Below are 23,299 nucleotides of genomic sequence, written 5' to 3' on the forward strand. Positions count from 1 at the left end.
AACTAAAACCCATCTATTACTAGCTTTGGGTATAAAGTCGTCGTCTTCAAAAAGGCTCACAAAAGAAGTCCATAAATCCTAATTTACACGAGCCTCTGAAATAATATTTTTATTTAAAGAATATGATCGCATTTCGTTTATATGTATTACTTAGGGTAATTGATTTTTGGTTTTCCTTTTGGTCGGTGCTTTTTATAAAAAAGGTTGAAAATTTAAATAAGCTGCAGAGGACTCGAACCTCTAACCGATCCGTCATGAGCAGAGCGCTCTACCAATTGAGCTAGCAGCTTAATTTAAAACCGAGTACTTCCCCCTTCGCGCTTGAGTTTTGCCTGTTTCCTTTTTGGCCGATTGTAACAGAATAAATTCAATTTTACAAACTCCGCTTCGTTAGGCGAAGATAAAACAGGCAAAAGAGTCAAAAATAGGCAAAGTTGGTTATTTTTTTTTTAAAAAAGAAATTAATAAATAATAAAATTTTTAAAAAAGAAATTAATAAATAATAAAATAATAAAGTATAAAATAATAAATTAATAAATAATAAAGTATAAAATAATAAATTAATAAATAATAAAGTATAAAATAATAAAGTATAAAAGTATAAATTAATAAAATAATAAAATAATAAATTAATAAATTAATAAAATAATAAATAATAAAATAATAAAATAATAAATAATAAATAATAAAATAATAAAATAATAAAATAATAAATAATAAAGTATAAAATAATAAAGTATAAATTAATAAAGTATAAATTAATAAATAAACTACACTATCTGAGGTGGACGGCTCTTCATAGTAATGTTTGCGTTAACAACAGATGGTTTATATATCTTATATTACTTTTATTGGTTTATTGAATACTACACTTCCTAAAAACCTTTTGTTTGATTACTAAAACTAAGCCAAGAGCAATCAGTCAAAGGGTAAAGGTAAAAGGAAAAACTCTATAAATCCACTTGGAGCAATAGGATGTGAAAATGCGGCAGCGTTAAATATAATGGTACGGACTCTAATGTTAATTATGAACGTGCGCCGTATCTTGCCCTAAATAACAATTAAACTGTACTAAATATAGATGCTAACGTTATTTTTATTTTTATCTGAATATGCTAATTGCGCTAAAACCTCCGCTTTATTTTGCTTTTGCCTTCACCCTTGCTTTCTTCGCTTGTTTTCTCTTCCCCTTTGTGCTCTGCCGGCTCTAGCTTCCTTTGCTTTTGTTGCGGTAAAGGCTACAGTAACCTCGTTATTTTTCCTTTTGGCCAAAAGGAAAAATAACGAGGTTACTGTAATCAAAAGGGACGAAAGAGGCGAAAGTTGCTCTTTCGCAAAAGGCAAGACTTTGGGCGAAAGTTATAAGTGTTTTAATTTGTTTTTTAAAAAAAACAAATCAAACATTACCCCCTATTAATTCCACTGTAATCTAATTTTTTAAAAGTTGGACTGTAGCTTTAGTTTTTTGTACGGACCCTCGAATTTTTTAATTCTTAATTAAAATCGAAGAGAGGGGGTGAAAAGCTAAATGTGAACCATACTATATGATGTGAAGGTGTTTAACATTTCCGAAAGAAAGTTTTGAAAATGAGAAATTCATATAGCCGCAAGTTTTAAGTAGACTACCTCTTTTATTTTAACCTACTTTTGTAGGTCACGGCCCCTTGCTTGTTTTCCATTAGCTTTTACTTTAGTAGCTCTTACTTTTAAGTATCGGGTTCTTGCCCGAAGCAAAGTGAAAGCAAAAGTTGCGTGGCTCAAAAGGTAACAACAAAGCAAAAGTACAAAGCCTAAAAAGCAACGGAGGAAATACTAAACGCCATTATCTTTCATTTTGTAATAGAAATGTCGAAGAGAACAAATACGCAACGTTTTCTAAAAAAACGTCTAAATACTCCAACGGATCCTTTAGCGTTAACGTCAAGCAACTTAGGAAAAACTAATTCTACAACTGTAGCTAAACAAAGCTCTACTGCTGTCCCCAAAGGATTAAAAAGTTTAGTACTGCGATTCCGAAAGAGAAAATTTGATTATTTACAAGTAGGACGTATTGACAGTGTTGGTGATGGTATCGCTAGAATTTATGGACTTGACGGAGTAAAAGCCGGTGAGTTAATTGAATTTGTGGGTAAATCTGGTGTAGTGGTTAAAGGAATGGCTCTTAATCTTGAAAAAGACTATGTAGGGTCTGTTTTATTTGGTAATGATAGCGATCTCGCAGAAGGTGATTTAGCTCGACGAACTAAAAGTATTATTTCAGTGCCGGTAGGTCTTTTTTTAAGAGGGCGCGTAGTTGATCCTTTAGGGCAACCTTTAGATGATAAAGGCGCCTTAGTTGCAACAAAACCCGAATTAGTTGAACGAAAAGCACCAGGTATTAAATCAAGAGCTAGAATTAATTCGCCTATGGCTACAGGTATTAGAGCGGTTGATAGTTTAGTTCCTGTTGGAAATGGTCAAAGGGAGTTAATCATAGGAGACCGGCAGACCGGTAAAACAGCTATCGCAATCGATACTATTTTACACCAAACACGACTACGGCAATTAGAAGCCAACTATATAAATGATCCGATTGCAGCTAAATCAAGTTTAGGAGCTCAAAAAGAAGGGGCTACTTGCGTTTATGTTGCTATTGGACAAAAAAGATCTAGTGTTGCTCAACTAGCTAAAAAATTAAATGAATCGAATGCAATGGCGTGGACAACAATTGTGGCGGCAACGGCTTCTGATCCGGCACCTTTACAATTTCTAGCACCCTATGCCGCTTGTACGATTGCTGAGTATTTTAGAGATCTAGGAGAACCTACAGTTATCGTTTACGATGATTTAAGTAAACAGGCGGTAGCTTATCGACAAATGTCTTTATTACTTAGAAGACCGCCTGGCCGAGAAGCCTTTCCAGGGGATGTTTTCTATTGCCACTCACGTTTATTAGAACGGTCCGCTAACATGGGTTACGGATATTCTTTAACAGCCCTTCCTATTATTGAAACATTAGCTGGTGATCTTAGTGCGTATATTCCAACTAACGTTATCAGTATTACGGATGGACAGTGTGCGTTAGAGGCGGAACTCTTTTTCAAAGGAATACGTCCTGCAATTAATGTGGGTCTTTCAGTTTCCCGAGTAGGTTCAGCCGCTCAAATTAAAGCAATGAAAAAAGTTGCGGGCCAACTTAAATTGCTATTAGCCCAGTATAGAGAAAATGCAGCCTTTGCTCAATTCGCTTCAGATTTAGACGCTAGTACGAAACAAGTTTTAGAACGAGGTGTTCGGCTAACTCAAATTTTAAAGCAGGATCAATATCGACCAACTTCGACAGCGACGCAAGTTGTAATGCTATACGCTGGTTCTAAAGGTCTTTTAGATAAGCTTAATATGCCTCAAATTGATAAATTTTTAAGCACCGTGGAAGCGGATTTAGCTTCTTACGACTGGGATTTTATAGAGCAAATTAATGCAACTCGAGACTTTGATGCCGCTGGAGAAGCAAGCATGAAAGCTTACATAGAAGATCAGGTAGAATTTGTAAAAACTTTGGTAGCCTAAATCCAGCCCAGCTTTTCTTATAGAAAGTTAAGAAGGCTTTTTTCAAGTAATTTTTTGTTTTTAGCTTTACCTTTGTGAAACCCAAAGGTTCCGCGCTAATACTATAATCAGCCCCCCCCCAAAAAAAAATTTCCGTAATTGTAAGCAAAGCAGCTTACAATTACAATAAAGCAAAGCAAATGTTGAGGGAAATCTTACTTCAAAAAGAAATAAGACCGTGGGTTTGTTTCGGCTGCAGCTATAGTTTAACGGTAGAGCGATTGATTTCCAATCAATAAGCGTGGGTTCGATTCCGACTAGCTGCTATTTGCTTAACTTTTGTCTTACAAAGACCTCTATAGCTCTATCGAATAAGAAAAGAAAACAAACACGTATTACTCAAAAAAATGATTATATTAACAATAAAAATTGTTTCTGTTATGATCGTAGGCCTACTAGCCACGGCTTTTTTAACCTTGTCAGAAAGGAAGATTATGGGGGCTAGTCAAAGACGTAAAGGGCCCAATGTGGTAGGCTTTATTGGACTATTGCAACCGATTGCCGACGGGTTAAAGTTAATTGTAAAAGAGCCCCTATTACCTACTAACGCCAATCTATTCATTTTTCTAATGGCCCCTATTATCAGTTTTGTATTCAGTACCATTTCTTGGGCAGCCATACCTTTTGGTGAGTCAATGGCTATTGCTGATTTAAACATTGGTATTTTATATATTTTTGCGGTAAGCTCTCTAGGGGTTTACGGAATAATAATGAGTGGATGGAGTTCTAACTCTAAGTATGCTTTTTTGGGAAGTCTCCGTTCAGCTGCACAAATGATAAGCTACGAAGTAAGCATAGGGTTAATTCTTTTAACCGTTATTATTACTGTAGGTTCACTAAATTTAACCGAAATCGTTTTAGCGCAAAAAGAGGTTTGGTTTGCTTTACCTCACTGGCCGGCTTTAATAATGTTTTTCATTGCTTGCTTAGCTGAAACAAACCGAGCTCCTTTCGATTTGCCCGAAGCAGAAGCTGAACTAGTAGCGGGCTATTTTGTAGAATATAGCTCCTCAGGGTTCAGTCTCTTTTTTCTTGCTGAGTATGGAGCTATGGTTTTAATGAGTGCGCTTTGCAGTCTTTTTTTTTTAGGCGGTTGGCTACCTCCATTAGACGTTTGGGTTTTTCATCTAATCCCCGGCCCCTTATGGCTTGCTGCTAAAACATTAATCTTTCTATTCTTATTTGTATTCGTCAGAGCCGCCGTCCCGAGGTATAGGTATGATTCTTTGATGCGGTTAGGTTGGAAAGTATTACTACCCTTAAGCTTAGCCTGGTTCTTGTTTACGGCAGCGACTCTGTACAGTTTTGAATTATTTTAAGTGGTTGCTCGTAAAGGTTACGCTATTTGGCTCGTACAAGGTTATCTCCCGCTCCTGGTTTTTATAAACCTCTTGAGGCTTTTGCCCCCCCCTCCTTTCTGCTTTTGCGCTGGGGTTACAGGAAATAGTGTAGTTGGTTAACATACCAGTTTTGGGAATTGGTGGCGCTGGTTCGACTCCGGCTTTCCTGACCTTTGTATTAAATATTGAGCAGAGGTAAATAATAAAATCCAAGTTACTTATTATTTCAAATAAAATTAATTAAAAATGGCAACTGTAACTCAATTACTTAAAGGGGCTCGAAAACCTAAGCGATTTCGCTCAAAGGTTAAAGCTCTTGAACAATGCCCACAAAAGCGGGGTATTTGTTTAAAAGTTTATACAACTACCCCCAAAAAACCTAACAGTGGACTTCGAAAAGTGGTTAAAATAAAACTAACAAATAGCCGAAAAATAATTGCCCAGATTCCTGGAATAGGTCACAATTTACATGAACACTCGTCGGTCCTTATTAGAGCTGGCCGTGTAAGAGATATTCCAGGTGTCAAGTATCGGGTTCTTCGAGGCTTGCTTGACTGTAAACCAGTTACTGGTCGAAAAACCAGCCGTTCCAAATACGGGGTTAAGCGGGTTACTTATTAAAGAGTTCCACCGGACACTTGCTTTTCCCTGCAAAGGCAAAAGTAACGTGAAGTACTAACTTTTAAAATTACGTAGGAGCTGCGCTATTGTTTAAGAGGCACCCACTCATTTCGTAAGTGTGCTCAAAAACTTGCTAATTATCTGTTTTTTAGCTTTTGGCCTTCGCGCAACTTTTTATTTTGGTTTTTCCACCTTTGCCCTTTTGAAAAGGGCAAGGGCGAAAAGCATGGATTAGAAAGGACAAAGGAAAAAGCTGCTTCGCCTGCCAAAGGCTAAAGGCCTAATGAAAAATTCAACCAAAAATAAATTTACTATGCGATCACATTCAATTTTCCAGGAACAAAAACTTTTAGTTCCTTTGCTTTATTCAGAAGACAAAGGAAATCGAGAGCAAGATATAAAAGAATTAAACGCAGCCTTTTCTTTGAATGTAGAGAAAAAAGGGATAACTTTTGTCTCCCATGCTTCCCCCCTTTTGCCTGCAACTCAACTTTTGCCCGATGCTCTAAAGGGAGAGATTGTAGTTGCTTTACAACCCTCTGAAGAAAAGGTAATAAAGCAAGCAAGGTCAAAGAAACTTGGCTTAACGAAAAAGAGCAGCAAAGATAAATTGTCAGGGTTTTTTATCAATAGCCAGGTAGCTTTTCTAAGCAATTCGTTGAAGGCTATTGGTACTAAGAGCCTAAAGAAACCTTCCAATCTTTCTCGCCATCTGTTAAAAAGCGGCGGCGTTAATAACGGGACTGCCGTTTCTTGCGAAAAACTTTCCTTACTTACTAGAGTAGCAGAACAGCAAAAATGGGAAGCGGCAAGCTCTATTACTCAAATTATTTTAGCTTTTAGTAGTTTTGAGAGGAAAGACCTAGACTCTGCTTTTAATTTATTTCAAACTTTTTTAACCGGTTTAACTAATAGGCTTTCAAACTACAGTAGGTTTTCCGGCGGTGCCGCAGTTTTCCTCTTTACCTTAGGTTTTCCACCAAAGGCCACGAGTAACTTGAAAACTTTTAGCCCAATACCGAAGTCGCGCCACGCTACAACTTTGGGTAGAATGCCTTCTTTTATACACGGTTCGAGCTCCTTCGGCCTTTCCTTGAAAAGAAAGGGTCACAGGGACAGAGTTGCATTAATAGGAGTTCTTAGAGCCATTCGCGCTTTAAACCACCCTCTCAGAGCTACGCATATACCTTTATCCACTCAATTGCAAACCGTTATAAGAAGTCCTCATGTTTTTAAAAAAACGAGGGAGCAGTTTGCCACTACACGATATAAAAAAATTGTTAAACTTAATTTCAAGTCTACGGCGGTACTTCGCTTACTGCTTGACAGCCTGGTTTTGCTGAAACTGCCTGCTGAAATAAAAATTACAATTAAGCACTTTTAGCTAAGTTTAAACTACTATAAAGTTGTAGGATTTTTTAAATTTTAACTTTGTCCTGTGTTTTTAAGTTAGTAGCTAGGGCTGATTGCTTTTGTTTTACCAAACATCGCTTCCGCTTGGCAAAGGCAAACCTTACCTCAAAGGGAGGTAAGGCTGAGGGAAAAATAAGCAAAGGCAAAAGGGATTGTAGCAAAGCAACCAGTAGATTATATTAAAAATTTATTAAAAATGTATTTAACCCTATTAGCTTTACCATTAAGTTGCTTTATTTGTTTGGCCCTTTTCGGTCGATTTTTAGGTGCTAGAGGAAGCGCCTTAATAAGTGTTTTTAGCGCTGTATGCTGCACTCTAATAAGTATCTTTATCTTTTATGAAGTCGCTTTATGCGCGTGTCCTTGTAATATTGTCTTAGCTCCCTTTTTCCATAGCGAGCTTTTTGACGCTAGCTGGGGGTTTTTGTTCGATACTCTGAGTGCAGTAATGTGTGTCGTTGTAACTTTAGTCAGTTGTCTTGTGGTTATATTCTCTTGTTCTTACATGATAGAGGATCCACATTTTATCCGCTTCATAAGCTATTTAAAGCTGTTTACTGTTGCTATGCTTATTCTAGTAACTGCAGATAATTATATTCAATTATTTGTGGGGTGGGAAGGAGTTGGACTCGCTTCTTTTTTACTAATTAGTTTTTGGTTTACAAGGCTACAAGCTAGTAAAGCAGCTATTCAAGCAATGTTATTAAATAGAGTGGGGGATATGGGCCTAGCTTTAGGTGTTATTTGTTTATTTTACATGTTTAAAACAACGAATTACCAAGCAATTTTCGCCTCGGCAATGGATACGACGGAGTTATTAGTTATTGGCCCATTTACCGTAAATTTGCTAGATGTTGCTTGTATTTTTCTTTTTATTGGGGCTATGGGTAAATCCGGACAATTCGGTCTTCACGTCTGGTTGCCTGAAGCCATGAATGCCCCCACCCCTGTATCAGCCCTACTGCACGCGGCTACCATGGTAAACACGTATTGCCACTTCCCTCCGCGAGGAGATGATGATAAATTCTGCTATATGCTGGAACGACCTAAAAAAAATAAGTTTATGAATACTGGAAATAAACTCTATGAGATTCATAAAAAAATCTTATTTTTGAGTAAAGACTTTGATCTATTACTTGATAAGGTTCATCAGCAGGAAACCCTAACCGTTCCAACTCTCGCTGAACCTTTGGTTATGGGATCCTCAGAGACTGCACGCAGAATAACTTTCCAATTTTCAAATTTTAAAGACGTTAAGCCAGAACATAAAGTTAAACTAGATGAAGGTTTTTTAGAATGGTTTATAGGTTTTGTTGAGGGGTACGGTAGTTTCGTGATTTCTAATCAAAAAGTTTACTTTGATTTAACTCAACACCTACGGGATATTAATCTTCTATATCGAATAAAAACCACATTGGGTTTTGGTTCGGTGTTAACAAGAACTTCTACCATATCTACTAGAGAAAAACCTAGAAATGTAGGAGTATATTATGTAACAGGTAAAGACAATTTTAGAAGGCTAATCCATTTATTCAACGGTAATTTGGTTAGTTCCCATAAAAAAAGTCAGTTTAAAGCTTGGTTAACCTTGTTTAATAAGCAATATAATGAAAATATTATTTACCTGGAATCAAATGTGGTCCCAAGTTTTAAAGACGGTTGGTTGTCTGGCTTTATTGATGCCGAAGGGTGTTTTATGGCTAGAGTTAAAAATTGTAAGACCTCTAAGTTAGGTAAAAATATATTTGTAGATTTTACCTTAGCCCAAAAAAACAAAGACGTCTTAATATTAGTAAGAAAGTTGTTTAATATTCAAAAAAACACTAATATTATACTTGATCCCTCCTGGAACGGGTATGTCTTTTATTTGTCTAACAAAAAATTATTAACTAATTTAGTTGACTATTTAGGTATTTACCCGCTTAAATCTAAAAAAAAGATTGATTTTTTAACTTGGTCTAAAATACATAACCTGGGCCTCTTGAAAACACATTTAACTGAAGAAGGTCTTAATAAAGTTATAAAATTATGTGCCTTAACTTTTGCCCGACGCTCAACTTTTGCCCGAGGTTCAACTTTTGCCCGATGCTCAACTTTTGCCCGATGCTCAACTTTTGCCCGAGGCTCAACTTTTGCCCGAGGCTCAAAAGCAAGGGAAGCAAGGGAAGCAAGGGAAGCAAGGGAAGCAAGGGAAGCAAGGGAAGCAAAAGAAGCAAAGGTTAGAAATTATAAAAATAAATTGTAAAGTTAAAGATTCAGTCCGATCTTGGTTAAAAAACCAAGTGTATTCCCCTTTAAGCTCTATAGCTCATTAGAGGGAAGCAACATTAATGAACAGCCGGTGTTTTTTTATTAGCTAGAAGTTCTCCATTATTAGAGTACACGCCAACAGCAGCTGCGGTGGTTACGATTATAGGAGCTATTACATGTATCTTTGCGGGTACTATAGGCCTTGTACAAAACGATTTAAAAAGAATTATAGCCTATTCTACATGTAGCCAATTGGGATACATGATCACTACTTGTGGAGCCTCAAATTATGCGGTTGGTATTTTCCATTTGTTTAACCACGCCTTCTTTAAAGCTTTACTATTTTTAAGCGCGGGTGCAATCATTCATGCTTTAGCAAATGAGCAGGATATTCGTAAATATGGCGGCTTAACACAGGTTTTGGTTTTTAGTTACACTCTCGTTCTTATTGGGTCCTTAGCCTTAATAGGTACTCCTTTTTTAACCGGCTTTTATTCAAAAGACGTGATAATCGAGTTAGCTTCGGCCCGTTACGCCCTTAGCGTGCATTTTTCCTATTTACTAGCCACTTTTAGCGTTTTAACTACAAGTTATTATAGTTTCAGGCTTATCTTTTTTTGTTTTAGCTCGTGTTTTTCCGACCCTAGGTCAACTTTTGACCTAGCGGTAAAAGCAAAGGTAGCTACGCAACAAACTTTAGGGCAAAACCCACCGACAAGTATAGGTAAATTACCGAACTTGCATCTACAAAACATTAAAGCGGCCCATGATCCTGACTGGGTAATGAGCTTACCTTTAATTATACTTAGTCTGGGTTCTATTTACGCAGGCTTTTTATTTAAAGAAATGTTTATTGGGTTAGGTACAGATTTTTGGAATAATGCTATTTTTGTAAACCCGGCAAACGCAAATCTGATAGAAGCTGAATTTTTACCGCAGTCAGTTAAATTGCTACCGTTATTTTTAACTATTGCTGGAGCAATTTTAGCCTTTATTATAAATATGTATTTTATAAAAAGAAGCTATCTAATAGCAAGCGGTTCTTTAAAGCCATTATACACGTTTTTAAACAGACGGTGGTTTTATGATAAGCTTCTAAACGACTTAATTGCATACCCTAGTTATTACTGTGGTTTTAATCTAATTCGCCTTTTTGACAAAGGCTTTTTAGAGCTCTTACCGATAGCTCCTTTAGGGTTAGGTAATACCCTTAAAAAGCTTTACATTCAATTAGGCGAAACACAGTCGGGGCTAATTTTTCATTATGCTGTAATTATGATTTTATCTGCAGTCTGCTTTTTTGCGATTTTAACATCTCCTGCAATTTTCATGATAACAGATTCTAGAATTATTACTCTAATGTTTGTAGCTCTAATGTGTTTAGTTTAAAAAAAAATAGTTTTTACTATTTTCCCTCCTTTCAAACTTCTGTCTTATTGTGGCTCTAGTTGCCTTTGCTTCTTTTGCTTCTCTTGCTTCCCTTGCTTCCCTTGCTTCCCTTGCTTCCCTTGCTTTTGAGCCTCGGGCAAAAGTTGAGCCACGGGCAAAAGTTGAGTATCGGGCAAAAGTTGAGCATCGGGCAAAAGTTGAGCATTGGGCAAAAGTTAGCTGCAGGCAAAAGTTAGCTGCAGGCAAAATAAAAGTTGAGTTTTTTTTTTTAAAAAGAGGCTTTTTATTTTTGTTAAAAGCAAATAGCGCGACCTTCACTCATAGATCCCTGCTACAGCAAAGGCCTTAGGGGTAAGTCCAAAGCCTTTAAATTAGAACAAAGGGTAGCTTAACTGCAAACCCCACCTTGCTTTACTTTTTAGCTCTTGCGCAAAAGCAAGAGTCAAAGAGAAGTAAGGTTTTCACCTTTTGTCTTAGTTGTGGCAAGGTGACTAGGCAAAAGGTGGATGTCTTCTTTAATTTATTAAGCTTTCCGTTTATACGAAACGAAGTTGGCGAAATTGGTAAACGCGGCGGGTTTAGGTTCCGTGCCTTAGGGCCTATCAGTTCGAGTCTGATACTTCGTAGTCTGTCTTAAATTAAAGTTTGCATAAAAGCATTACTGACGAAAGATATAACTGCAATTATTCTTTTACCTTTTGTACAAGGGCAAAGGAGGCAAAAGTCGATAAGGGTTAGAGCTGTGGAAGGCCGCCGAAATAGCGTAACTGGTAGCGCATGGATTTGCAAAATCTAAGGTAATGGTTCGATTCCATTTTTTGGCTACCCCTTGGTTTCAGTTTTCTAGCGCAACAACCTTTGGCCTTTGGCAAGCGAAGCAGGTTTTCCCTTTGCCTTTGGTTTTTCAACAAAGGGAAAACCTGCTTCGCTTGCCAAAGGCAAAGGGAAAACTAAAACCAGCAAAGCGAGGGCTGCAGCTATAGTTTAATGGTAGAGCGATTGACTTCCAATCAATAAGCGTGGGTTCGATTCCGACTAGCTGCTAATGGCTTAATTTTTGCCCCTTGCTCCATTATTATGTAATTTTAAAAATATAAATATATTATCTATGCTACTTTTAGGATCAAATGTATTGGAAAATAAAGCCGCTTTTTTGGCATTGCAGTCTATTTATGGTGTGGGTCAAAAATTTGCGCTTGCTGTATGTAATCTTGTAGGTATTAGCCCACAAACCAAATTAAATGAGCTTAACTCAGCGCAGTTAGATTTATTAACAAAAACTTGCCGTAGAGTAATAACAAGCAATAAAAAAAGAGATAATGTTGAGGCCATTAAATCCTTGGTTAAAATATCCTGTTACCGCGGTACTCGGCATATGAATGCACTTCCTTGCAGGGGTCAAAGAACAAGGACAAATGCGGCAACATCTAAAAACCTATTGTCAAATATGAGGGCTCAGTTAAGAAAGTAGCCTGGCCGCTCCCTTTGCCGGTGAAGCAAAGGCAAAAAAAGCAAAACAAAAGTTGGAAAACTTGCTTTCAAGGATTTAGCCCCCTTAACCTTGTAATGTAACACAAAAAGTAACCTGTTATTTATTACTGTTATAACGGGGTACTACGAAGCTTTACTTTCCGTTTTTCCGGAAGCGTGGTTTAATTTAAATTATAAAGCTCTTTTCGTCTAGTGGTCTAGGACATTGTCCTTTCACGACAAAAACGCGGGTTCAATTCCCGCAAAGAGCGCTAAGCGTATTTTTTATTTACGAATGTAGCTTAAGTTTTTTTCTAAAAAAGGTTCGTGTCCCTTGCTTCCTTTGCACGTTTTGCCTTTGGCAGGTTGCTTTTCGGAAAGCTCAAACAACGCAAAGACAAAAAAACCGATAAAGAGCGTAGCTCAATAGGTTAGAGCGTCTTATTCCAAATAAGAAGGTTGTCGAATCATCCTCGGCCGCTCTTGTAAAAAAGGGTTCTTTCTTTTGTATTATTTGTTACTTTTAGCAGCAAAAGAGCCATCTCTAAAAAATATGTCTCGTGCAAGGGCAAAAATGGCCACTTTGACAAAAACACAATAAATAAATGGAATATGGCCACATATAAGCAACAAAGCATATGTTAAAACCACAAAATAAATAGGATTTCGGCTATTTTTTAGGTGAACTAATAGATAGCGCCGGGCATATTCGATAAAATGGCTCTGTTATTCTAGCTTTTAACGCTAAAGAAACTAGTGTAGCTTACTATCTTAAAAAGATTATCGGTTCTGGCTCGGTTTACAATGTTAAAGATAAGCAAGCAGTTACATACGAATGTATAAAGCTGAGCAGACGGTTATTTCTGACCTAATACGAAATAAGTTAAAGCATTTAGATAAAATAAATCAGTATAATGAGGTGTTAGTTAAAAAACTTAACTGTGGAAAAACAACCTATACTTACAGCGATATTTTGATAAATCACTGGCTAGCTGGTTTTTTACAGGGTGATGGTTGTCTGGTAATTTTCTTACTTAAACGGAGTAACAAAGCTTTTTTTAAACGCGAATTTCTGTGCAAGCCTCGCAAAAATAAATATATTTACTTAAATTGATACAAACTTTTTTTAAAGGATTTATTAATTACGGTGCTTCTAACCAATTTTACCAATATAGCAGTGTAGGTTTTAAAAATGCAGTAACTTTTATTAGGTATCTTGATAAATTCCAGCTAGTCGGCTGTAAATTCATAGAATATATAATATGGCGAAAAGCTTTTCTTGTTGTACAGTCAAAATTTCATAATACCGAGGCCGGTTCTGAACGTATTGCCTATAAAAAACTAAAGTTGTCTCGGCTTCGTAAAAAATAACCCAAAGTGACTTACCTTTTGCGTAAAAGCAAAAGCAAGAGGAGCCAGAGTTCAAAAATTTACTTTATTGCCTAATTTAATACATGAAATTAAAAAAAAATTTAAACTCTAATATTTGTGCAAGCCTGTTTGTTCTTGCAACTAGTAACACTCTTATATCCTTATGTGATTTCCCTACCAACTGGGGTATTAGTTTTCAAAACCCAGCTACGCCGCTAATGGAAGGTATCATAGCACTCCATTCGGATATTTGGGCTATAATGTTATTTGTGGCAGTATTTGTTTTATATATACTGTGCAGCACTTTAAACAAATTTGGTAACGCAGGCGTGGAAAAAGCCTATAAAGTCCACCATAACAGTATGTTAGAAATCATTTGGACTACTCTTCCAGCTTTGCTTTTATGCGTTATTGCAATACCCTCGTTTACTTTATTGTACAGCTTGGATGAAATAGTTGACCCTTCTGTTACTATTAAGTGCATTGGGCGACAATGGTATTGGTCATACGAGTATAGTGATTATGCTGTAGAGGCTGATTCAGCCTTAGGCGGCGGTGGCATTATATTTGATAGCTACTTATTGCAAGATGACCAACTTGAAGAAGGCCAGCTGCGCCTATTAGAAGTAGACAATCGATTAGTGCTTCCAGTAAATAGCCATATTCGATTATTAACTAGTTCTGCGGATGTTATCCATTCGTTTGCTGTCCCTAGTTTAGGTATCAAGTTAGACGCCATTCCTGGAAGATTAAACCAAACAACCTTCTTAATTAAAAGAGAAGGTTGCTTTTATGGACAGTGTTCTGAACTTTGTGGGGCATCTCACGCTCTCATGCCGATATGCGTGGAGTCAGTTAATGCTGAAGACTACATTAATTGGGTTAATACTAAACTAGATGAAGCTTAAACCGATAAGAGCTCTTATAGACGCCAAAAAGACTTTCACCTTCCTACCCCCCCCCCCCTTCCTACCCCCTACTAAACGTAGCGCAAAGGCTACTTTTTACTTTGAGCTCGTTTATAGCGCGATAGGGTACAGCGTCGGAAAAAAGAAAGGTATAGAGCTTTTAGCATCAGGCGCTTAGTTTATAGGTAAAACTTCAATCTTACAAATTGAAAAAGGCAGTTCAATTCTGCCAGCGCCTAAGCTCCCGTGTAATTAGTCATAGTCATAGAGAGCAAAAAGGTTTTTGTAGAAAAAAAGGTTGCGTGCCACAAAAGAATGTTTTTAACCATAAATAAAAAAGTTTGTGGTCGACAGGACTTGAACCTGCAACCAATCGATTAAAAGTCGATTGCTCTTCCATTTGAGCTACAACCACTTCTTTGAAAGTATAGAAAATGTTTTCATTGCCAAAAGCCCTTGTTGTAACTGCTAGCAAAGCCATATTTTAAATTTACTCAGAGTTTGGCAAAGGGGGCTCATTGTGTAGCTTAATTGGTTAAAGCGTAACCCTGATAAGGTTAAAATACCAGTTCGATTCTGGTCGCGATGAAAGGGTCTCTACTTAGTTTGTGTTATGTTTTTTGTCCCTTACGTAAATTGTGTCTGACAAAGTAACTAAAAAAGAAAGATGGATAACTTTTTTAATTACCTCGTTAGTTCTGTAATTAATTTTTACTAGTTTAACCTGCGAACAGGGCTCCCTTAAAAGAAAGTCTTAATTTGTTTTTTATAAAAAAAGCTTTTTTTATTTTTTCTATAACTTTAAATAAAAAAAAGTCATCCCCTTCTGCTTTACGCTTGAAGTAAAAACTCGCAGTTGCCTTTGGCATAGGGTTTTTCCTTAGGGAAAACTTGGTAAACCTAAGGCAAAGGGAAAACAAAGACGAAAAGCTTGGGCTACAGGGAGCTGATTTTATTTATTTTTCGATTAAATAAAGTAATAAATAAAAGTAACTATTTACAATTTCAAACGAAAGTTTTGAAAAAAAAAAGTGTTTCACCATAATTAAAAAAATCAAATAACTTGTAATATTGCTACGAACCCGTCCGATTTCGATAAAGCTTTCAAGTTGATTAGCCTATAGCCACAAAAGTGTGCGAACCGCTGTTTTTTGCTTACCTTTACCTTTTGCCACATTTGCCGCAGTCCCTTTGCTTTTATCCTTTGTATAAAAGTGCGAAGGTTAACTTTTGCCCTTGTAGTTACGACCTTACAATGGCGCAGCAATGGCGCAGCAAATTTACCCTTTGCCTTTGGCAAGCGAAGTAGGTTTTTCCTTTGCAGCTTCACTTACCAAAGGCATAGAGAGAACCTGCTTCGCTTGCCAAGGGGAAAACACAAACCAAAGGTTGCGTAAAAGCAAGGATAAATCTGTGACCTACTTTAATTTTTATAAAAAATGGTATTTTTAATTTTTAGAATATAATAAAATGCTACGAGTGAATGGATTGGCCTAATACACGAGGCGCTAAAATGCGATAAAAACTAGTGGCATCCGCGACATACTAGTTTGTCCCTCAAAGGCTGAAAAGCCATAACTGCCTACTCTTGGTTTTTATCCCCTTTTGTCTTGTTGTAACGAAATAAACTTCTCGGTTTCCTTTGGCATATGCCAAAGGTTGGGTAAATTGTAGTTACGACCTTACAACTAGTTAAAAGCAAGGGTTAAGGGCAAAAGCAAAAGGTAAGCAGTTTTTAAACTCAAGGAACTGAAACATCTTATTACTTGAAGGAAAAGAAATCAATCGAGATTGCGTGTGTAGCAGCGAGTGAAAGCGCAGTAGCCTAAACAAATATCTATAAGGTCGAAACGTCTGGAAATGCGTACTTTAAAAGGTGATAGTCCTGTAAACCTTATATATTTTGTTTTTATTTAAAAATTCGGCGTTTTTTGTCGAATAAAAGGGGAACCTCTCCCAAGGCTAAATATTGTATTAGGACCGATAGTGAACAAGTACCGTGAGGGAAATTTGAAAAGTGATAGTGACCAACTATGCTGAAACAGAATCTGCAACTCGTAGCTTAGTAAGACACTTAGTTAAGCAAAGTTTAATAAAGTGGTGCCTTTTGAATCATGCGCTGATGACTTTGTGCTAGATTGTAGTTTAACTTGTTAAAGGTAAGCTTCTTAATCGAAAAAAAACTATACAACTAGCACAAGACGCGAAGCGAAGAGAGCTTTTTTAAGCCAAGATGAAGAGCCCCGAAAGGTGTTTGGAGGTCTGAAGCAGTTCACGTTGCAACGTGTTTGTATGAGCTTAGAAAAGAAGCGAAATACTAATCGCTCTTCGCAATATCTCGTTTCTCGCGAAACCTGTTTAGGCAGGGCGCTAAAATTAAAAATAAGCTAGAGATGTAAAGCACTGTAAGACCGACGGGAAAGAAATTTTTACTGACGTTTTGCAAACTCTGAATTCTAAGCTTTTAAAATTAGTAGTCAGTCGGTACGGGACAAGCTGTATACGACGAAAGGGAAACAGCCCAAACTATAGAATAAGGCCTGAAAGCGTAAGCTAAGTGAGAAAGGAAGTTATTGTACAAAGAAGCGTTGGACGTTTGATTAGCAGCATCTATCGTTTAAAGAAAGCGTAATAGCTCACTACGTTAGTACACTAGCGCCGATAATTTAACCGGACTAAGCTTACCGCCCATTTCATAGCTAGCTCCAAATATATACCTAATAATTATTAGGAAGCTTATAGAAGAGTTAGGGTAGCGAGACGAACCATATATCGCGAAAGTTTTGTCGGTAAGACTAAATAAGATATTGGTTGTGACTATATCAGCTATAGTAGCTAAAAATTGAGCAATAAAAACTCAAGGATCGAAAGTCCAAGGTTTCTTAGACAACGGTAGTAGATCTAAGGTAAGTCGGCCCCTAAATTGTATAAAGACAATGACGGGAAGGTAGCTTTTAAGTGGGACTTTTGCCTTGTTGCTTCAGTTTTCTTGTAAACTTGAAAAACCAAAGGCCATCACTCAAAAGCAAGGAAAGCGGGTGCTTTAAAAGAAGTACCCGTTAGAGCTGTGTGACTTGTGATATAAGTTAAGATAAAAAAGCGCCTCTTATAACCTAAAGCTAAAAGGAAAACTTAATAATAATGTTTTGAGGCGTATTCACCTAGTTTAAATTATTCACTGCTGGAAATAACACAGTATTCCTTGTTTAAAAGCGGCTTTAGCTTTGCTATAAAATAACAAAAGTTAAAGTAGTAATCCAATACCGTACTCAAACTGACACAGGTGGACAAGTAAATTTTACTAAGATTAAGCCGTAATCACCCATAAGGAACTCGGCAAATTACACTCGTACTTTAGAAAGAAGAGTGGCTACTATTGAAAAAAAGTAGCCTCAGAAAATAGAGGAGGGCGACTGTTTACTCAAAACACAGGGTTCTGCTAACTTGTAATAGGACGTATAGAATCTGACGTTTGTCAAGAGCCGCTAACTTAAGCTGAATGATGAAAATTTCATTTTGTGAAGGCGCCGGTTATCGACCGCCGTGTGCGACTCGTTTAAAGGGAAACAAAAAGATAAGCCGATGAAATTATCGAATTAATATAATCCGATTGTTTCTTCCAGTTGCTGATGTAATACATCGCATTGCAAGCTAGGTTTATGTATTTGGAGCCTTTAGCTGGGGCTTGAAAATAATCAAAGGCCCAGTAACTGTAATAACTTGTTGGTTAAAATCCAAACATCACGAGAACTGATGAAAAGCGTAGCCCGCATGCGTCAAAATGTGCATTCAATTTTTGAGGTGTGAAGCCGGGCTAAAAGGGGTGAAGATTAAATCGACGAACTCCTAGCAAAGAGTATAAGATTAACTAACGTGAATCTGTGATTGAAGCAAAGTAACTGATGGCATATACTACGGCGTTATATGTCGTTCTTAATCAATGTTACTGTGTATAGCAGGAATCTAAGTACTCCTGGTAAGTTATTACGGAACGAATTAAGTTCCACGCTTTTTTGCTTTATACCCCTAGGTATAAAGTTTAATATGTTTGCACGCAAAAAGAGTGGAATTAGGACGGGATAAGAAGCGAATGCCGAACTTGATAACAAGTTTTGTTGAAAAGACGTGGCTGTAACTAGCCGGATATGCTGACGTATCCCGCGTGAATCGCGACCTAAACTTTACATCTATAAGTTACTTTGTTAATTAACAAGATGTAAAAAGCAATAAAAATAAACTTTTATGATTAAAGAAATAGGGGTTATATATAAAAAAGCGCATGTTTATAATGACTTTGTTTTGTTAGGTCATTACTTGGCTGGCTTATGGGAAGGTGATGGGAATATTAACGTAAAAGACAAATCTTTCCCTAAACCAACTTTTCATATTACTTTGCATATACAACAAGTACCTCTCTTGCAAAAGCTGATGCTTGTTTTAAAATGCCTTTGCAACAATGAGTCTATAGGTAGCATTGATATACGGCATGATAACAACTCGTGCGTACTAAATGTTTTTACCCCTATTGGGCTAAGATGTGTTTTTAATTTGATACATGATAAACTAAAAACGCCAAAAGCATATCAGTTAAATCTTATAAGTAATTGGTTAAACCAAAAACTAGGAACAAAACTAGGTAGTGTTAAGCATTCTACAAGATTTTCTATGAATACGCCTTGGTTTGCAGGGTTTACAGATGCTGATGGAAGTTTTGGTATTGATTTGAGACTAAAAACACGCAAAAGCGTTGGGTGCCAATTTCAAATAAATCAGCGTATGCAAGACCCTAAATCAGGCTTGTATTATGGTGAACTTTTTAATAATATAGCTTGTGCATTAAATGTCAAGCTGTACACCATTATGGAAAATAAAAGCGGTCGGCATTACTATGTGATAAAAGCTAGTAGCTTAAAGTCAAAGAATGTTCTGCGGAATTACTTTGATACTTACCCTTTGTTAACATCTAAATATCTGGATTACAATGATTGGTGCAAGGTTGATGACTTAATGCGTAAAAAAAATACAGGTAAAGTCATCAATTTTGATAGCATTAGCAAACTCAAAAATGGGATGAATAAAAACCGTACTAGGTTTACTTGGTCCCATTTAAATTATTTATAACCCTATTTGCATTTAAGGTATAATAAGAAAGCTAAATTTTAAAAAGATTAGTCTATTATTAAATTTGTTTAGGTATATGCTTCACGAGAAGCTGAGTGCCTTGAAAAAGGCACGCTCAGTTTTGAATTAGGGGTTGCGCTGAGAAGCGCCGCCTACTATAACAACTATAACGGTGTTAACAGTAGCGAAATTCCTAGGCATTTAATTGGTGTCCTGCACGAATAACGTAACGATCTTCCTACTGTCTCGTGGGTGATGGCTGTGAAATAAGAATGCCGGTCCAAATACCGGCTAAAATCTCCAAGACGATAAGACCCTATGAAGCTTTACTGTAACTTAACATTGCTGCAGATTATTCGTTTTATAGTAATAGGCGGGAGCCGGTTCAACTTTTCTTACTAGAAAAGCAAAGGCACCGGCGCCACTGGAAAACCGCTAGACTAATAATTAGCAGCTCATCTTTAATGAGACAGTGTTTGGTGGGCAGTTTATCTGGGGCGGATGCTGGCTAAAAGGTAACGCCAGTGTGCAAAGGTTAGCTCAGCAAAGTCGGAAACTTTGTGTAGAGCACAATAGTATAAGCTAGCCTGACTATGAGACCTACAAGTCGAATTTGGGACGAAAGTCTGCTATAATGACCCCCGGGTTTTGAGTGGAAAAGCCCGGGATTAACGGATCAAAGTTACTCTAGGGATAACAGCGTTATTCCGGCCTATAGTCCATATAGAAGCCGGCGTTTGCGACCTTAACACATCGGGGCTTTAAAATAGAGATATTTTAAGAATGCATTTGGCTATATGCTGAAATCTCCGTTTCTTTAAAAGAATGTAGACTTTACAAGGTTTAAGTGCTTGCGGTAGTTTACCTAGTTATGACCTTACAACTTTTTTTTATTTTACAATAAAAGTTTGGCATATAAGGTAAACTTACGCAAGTTTTCGTTTACGTACTTAAATTGACACTTGTGAATGCGGACAATCAGCAGGAAACCTAACCTATTACTGCAATAAGCTTATTGCAATAAAAAGTGTGGGAATCCTCAACGACTACATGCCAAACGACCTATTTTTAGATAAATAGGTCGATGAGATAGTCTGATACTTGCAGGCAATTGCGAGCTAAAAGATCACTAGTTTTCAATTTTAAAAATAACTAGCTACATCACCTTTGCCCTAAGGCAAAAAGAGCAGCCGCTTTTATGCTTGCTAATTCAGTGTTTGTAGCACTATTGAGTAATAACTACCGAGGCTTTTTGGAATACATCCAAAAACATAAAATAAATGACAATAAACAAAAACAACCAGGTAAAAAATAACCTTACTCTTGTCCCTAGCCAGGAAAGCGTGGGGGGTAAGGTTATAGCAAAACAACTACAACTAGAACAGTCAAATTCTGGAATAACCCGTAGAAAATTTTATGGGGAAAAACTTAAAGCCTATAAACTAAAACTCTCGCTAACTATGGTACAAAAAGAAGTGCTAATAGGCACCCTATTAGGTGATGCTAGCATCTCTTGTAGATTAGGAAAACCGGTATATTCTGTTAAATTCGAGCAAAAACATACCCAGGTTGACTACATAAATCACCTATATGCTGTTTTTGAACCCTTTGTAGGCACATCACCTCAAATGCGTACAATAACAAACGATTTACATAAAACTCCGGGACAAAGTTGCTGGTTTAGGACCTATTCACATATTAGTTTAAAATATTATTATGATTTATTTTACATCGAAAACGGAGCCTATAGACGAGTGAAACGTGTGCCTAAAAACATAACAAAACTACTTACACCTAGAGTGCTAGCTTATTGGTATATGGATGACGGCAGCTTAAAGCAGAAAAACGGACGGGTTAGTTATATCCTAAATACGCAAGGTTTTAGCCAAGTGGACCATAGAATTATGGTTTTAGCGTTAAAAAAAAAATTTGATATAGACGCTACTTTCTTCAAAGATAAAACATACTATCGTTTAGGTATAGCTGCCAAGTCAAGGCCTCTTTTTCGGAGTTTGATTCAAAAGTATATAGTGCCCAGTTTTGTTTATAAACTTGGTTAAATTAACGTTGTAAAAATAACCTAGTCTAATATTATATTGGCTAAGTGCTAAAAGCGTTTTTGTTAACTGTTACGCTTGTTTATGTTAAAAATGTATTTACTTTTTCGATGTCGACTTTTGGTGTCCTCGAGCTGTAGAAGGTTCGAAGGGTGCAGCTGTTCTCTGCGTAAAACCAAACGTGAGTTGGGTTTAATCCGTCGTAAGACAGGATTGATTCTATCTGGAGATTTCAATAACAAAATAAAATGACTGAGGGATAGACTCCAATAGTACGAAAGGATTTTGAGAGTCCACGCCGCTGGTTTAGCAATTGTCTTAAAAAAGGCATTGTTGCAACGCTACGCTTGAAAAGCTAATCGCTGAAACCATATAAAGCGAGAAGCTCTCCTAAGAAGTCATTGTAAATCGCAGTATACTACTGCGTCAATAGGTTAAAGGTGTAATGCTGGAGACAGCTTTAGCCATTTAATACTAAAAACACCCCCCCCTTGCTCTAGACTTTACCGCCTTTGCTTCCTTTGCCCCTTTGGTTTTCTTTTTTCCTAGTTACAACCTTAGACTATACCAAAGGCCAAAAAAAACTTCTTTTTTCTAAAAAAGCAAATTAAATATTAAAAAATTTATGTCTTGTAGTGAGCGATATATAATTATAATTGAAAATTTAAATGAGGTTGATTGTGCCTTACTTCGATTGCGATCTTTCGACTTTACGCATGCTTGTTTAAGTGAAAACAACACTTAGCGTACAGGGTAGGAATGCATGACCTGGTGGCTATATTAAAAGCTTTAATAGTAATAGATGTATTTCGTAATATAGAGCTGTCATGTGCGATTAGTATGGGTAGAGACCAAACTACCTGAACGATTATCGCTAACCGATTCGAGAGGGTGATCGGTACCAAAAGCCTAGTAAGGGCTTTCGGTCATTAGACCGCAGCAGCGTGGAATATTTGCCAATGGGCGAAAGCCTGAGCGAATCGAAAGAGTGTAGGAATGAAGGAAATATCCGTAAACTACTAATACTAGAGAATAATCAGAACGTATCTAGGGATTAGAGCGGCTTAATATGTGTGCCAGAAAGCTCGGTTATACATGACGCTCGAGCAATGAAGATCATGACTGGGTGTACAGTGTCCTCCGGCAAAAACTTGTGTGTCAGCGGCGTGTGGAATTAGCAAGGGACCGATAAAATGGGTAGATCTTACTAGGAACGCCAATTGCGAAGGCAACGCGCTGGGGCAATACGGGAGCTTAAGGACGAAGGAACAGGGAGCAAAAGCCATTAGATACGGCTGTAGTCTGTTCAGTCAACGATGACCATTACCTCCGTAACTTTGTTAGGGTGTAAGCTAACGCGTAAATGGTCCACCTCAATAGTACGAACGCAAGTTTAAAATTGAAACAATTTATGCGCAGTGAACCAACGCAGTGGATTATGTTGATTAATTCGTAGCTACGCGCTAACCTTACGCAGTTTTGGATGTTTATCTGATTTTAATTTAATCATTAAAATTATATAATCACAGCCTTGCATGGCCGAGGTCAGCTCGTTTTATGTAAAGTTCGGTTAAGTCCAGAAACGAGCGAAACGCCTATTTTTACTATACTAATTGTGGTCAATATCACAAAGTTCCAGTAATAGACAGCTGTTGATAAAGCAGAGGAAGCAGGCATCATCTCAGGTCCTCATGAGGTTTATAACTGTGGCTTCGAAACGTAATACAAAAGTGATCACAAACAGTAGCTAGGGTGTAATCTCGAGATATTT

General features: G+C 37.1%; 1 protein-coding gene and 7 non-coding genes across 8 annotated transcripts; 6 read left to right on the forward strand and 2 right to left on the reverse strand.

Moving 5' to 3' along the window:
* Window positions 1-217: 217 nt before the first annotated feature.
* TRNAM-CAU (transfer RNA methionine (anticodon CAU)) lies at window positions 218-290 on the reverse strand. Its single transcript has one exon. It is a non-coding gene; the product is annotated as a tRNA-Met (tRNA).
* Window positions 291-3,783: 3,493 nt separating this feature from the next.
* On the forward strand, window positions 3,784-3,854 carry TRNAG-UCC (transfer RNA glycine (anticodon UCC)). The gene has a single exon. It is a non-coding gene; the product is annotated as a tRNA-Gly (tRNA).
* Window positions 3,855-5,025: 1,171 nt separating this feature from the next.
* On the forward strand, window positions 5,026-5,098 carry TRNAP-UGG (transfer RNA proline (anticodon UGG)). Its single transcript has one exon. It is a non-coding gene; the product is annotated as a tRNA-Pro (tRNA).
* Window positions 5,099-11,574: 6,476 nt separating this feature from the next.
* TRNAG-UCC (transfer RNA glycine (anticodon UCC)) lies at window positions 11,575-11,645 on the forward strand. Its single transcript has one exon. It is a non-coding gene; the product is annotated as a tRNA-Gly (tRNA).
* A 625-nt stretch (window positions 11,646-12,270) lies between these two features.
* Window positions 12,271-12,343, forward strand: TRNAE-UUC (transfer RNA glutamic acid (anticodon UUC)). Its single transcript has one exon. It is a non-coding gene; the product is annotated as a tRNA-Glu (tRNA).
* Window positions 12,344-13,525: 1,182 nt separating this feature from the next.
* Window positions 13,526-14,350, forward strand: LOC149810877 (Cytochrome C oxidase subunit II-like, transmembrane domain-containing protein). Its single transcript, XM_089994100.1, has one exon. The coding sequence runs from the start codon at window positions 13,526-13,528 to the stop codon at window positions 14,348-14,350; it is 825 nt and encodes a 274-aa protein (XP_089850226.1).
* A 342-nt stretch (window positions 14,351-14,692) lies between these two features.
* TRNAK-UUU (transfer RNA lysine (anticodon UUU)) lies at window positions 14,693-14,765 on the reverse strand. Its single transcript has one exon. It is a non-coding gene; the product is annotated as a tRNA-Lys (tRNA).
* Window positions 14,766-14,866: 101 nt separating this feature from the next.
* Window positions 14,867-14,939, forward strand: TRNAI-GAU (transfer RNA isoleucine (anticodon GAU)). The gene has a single exon. It is a non-coding gene; the product is annotated as a tRNA-Ile (tRNA).
* Window positions 14,940-23,299: the final 8,360 nt, after the last annotated feature.

This window comes from Nuphar pumila, unplaced genomic scaffold (genome assembly GCF_984573655.1).
Source record: "Nuphar pumila unplaced genomic scaffold, dmNupPumi1.hap1.1 HAP1_SCAFFOLD_188, whole genome shotgun sequence".
NCBI classification, from domain to species: Eukaryota; Viridiplantae; Streptophyta; class Magnoliopsida; order Nymphaeales; family Nymphaeaceae; genus Nuphar; species Nuphar pumila.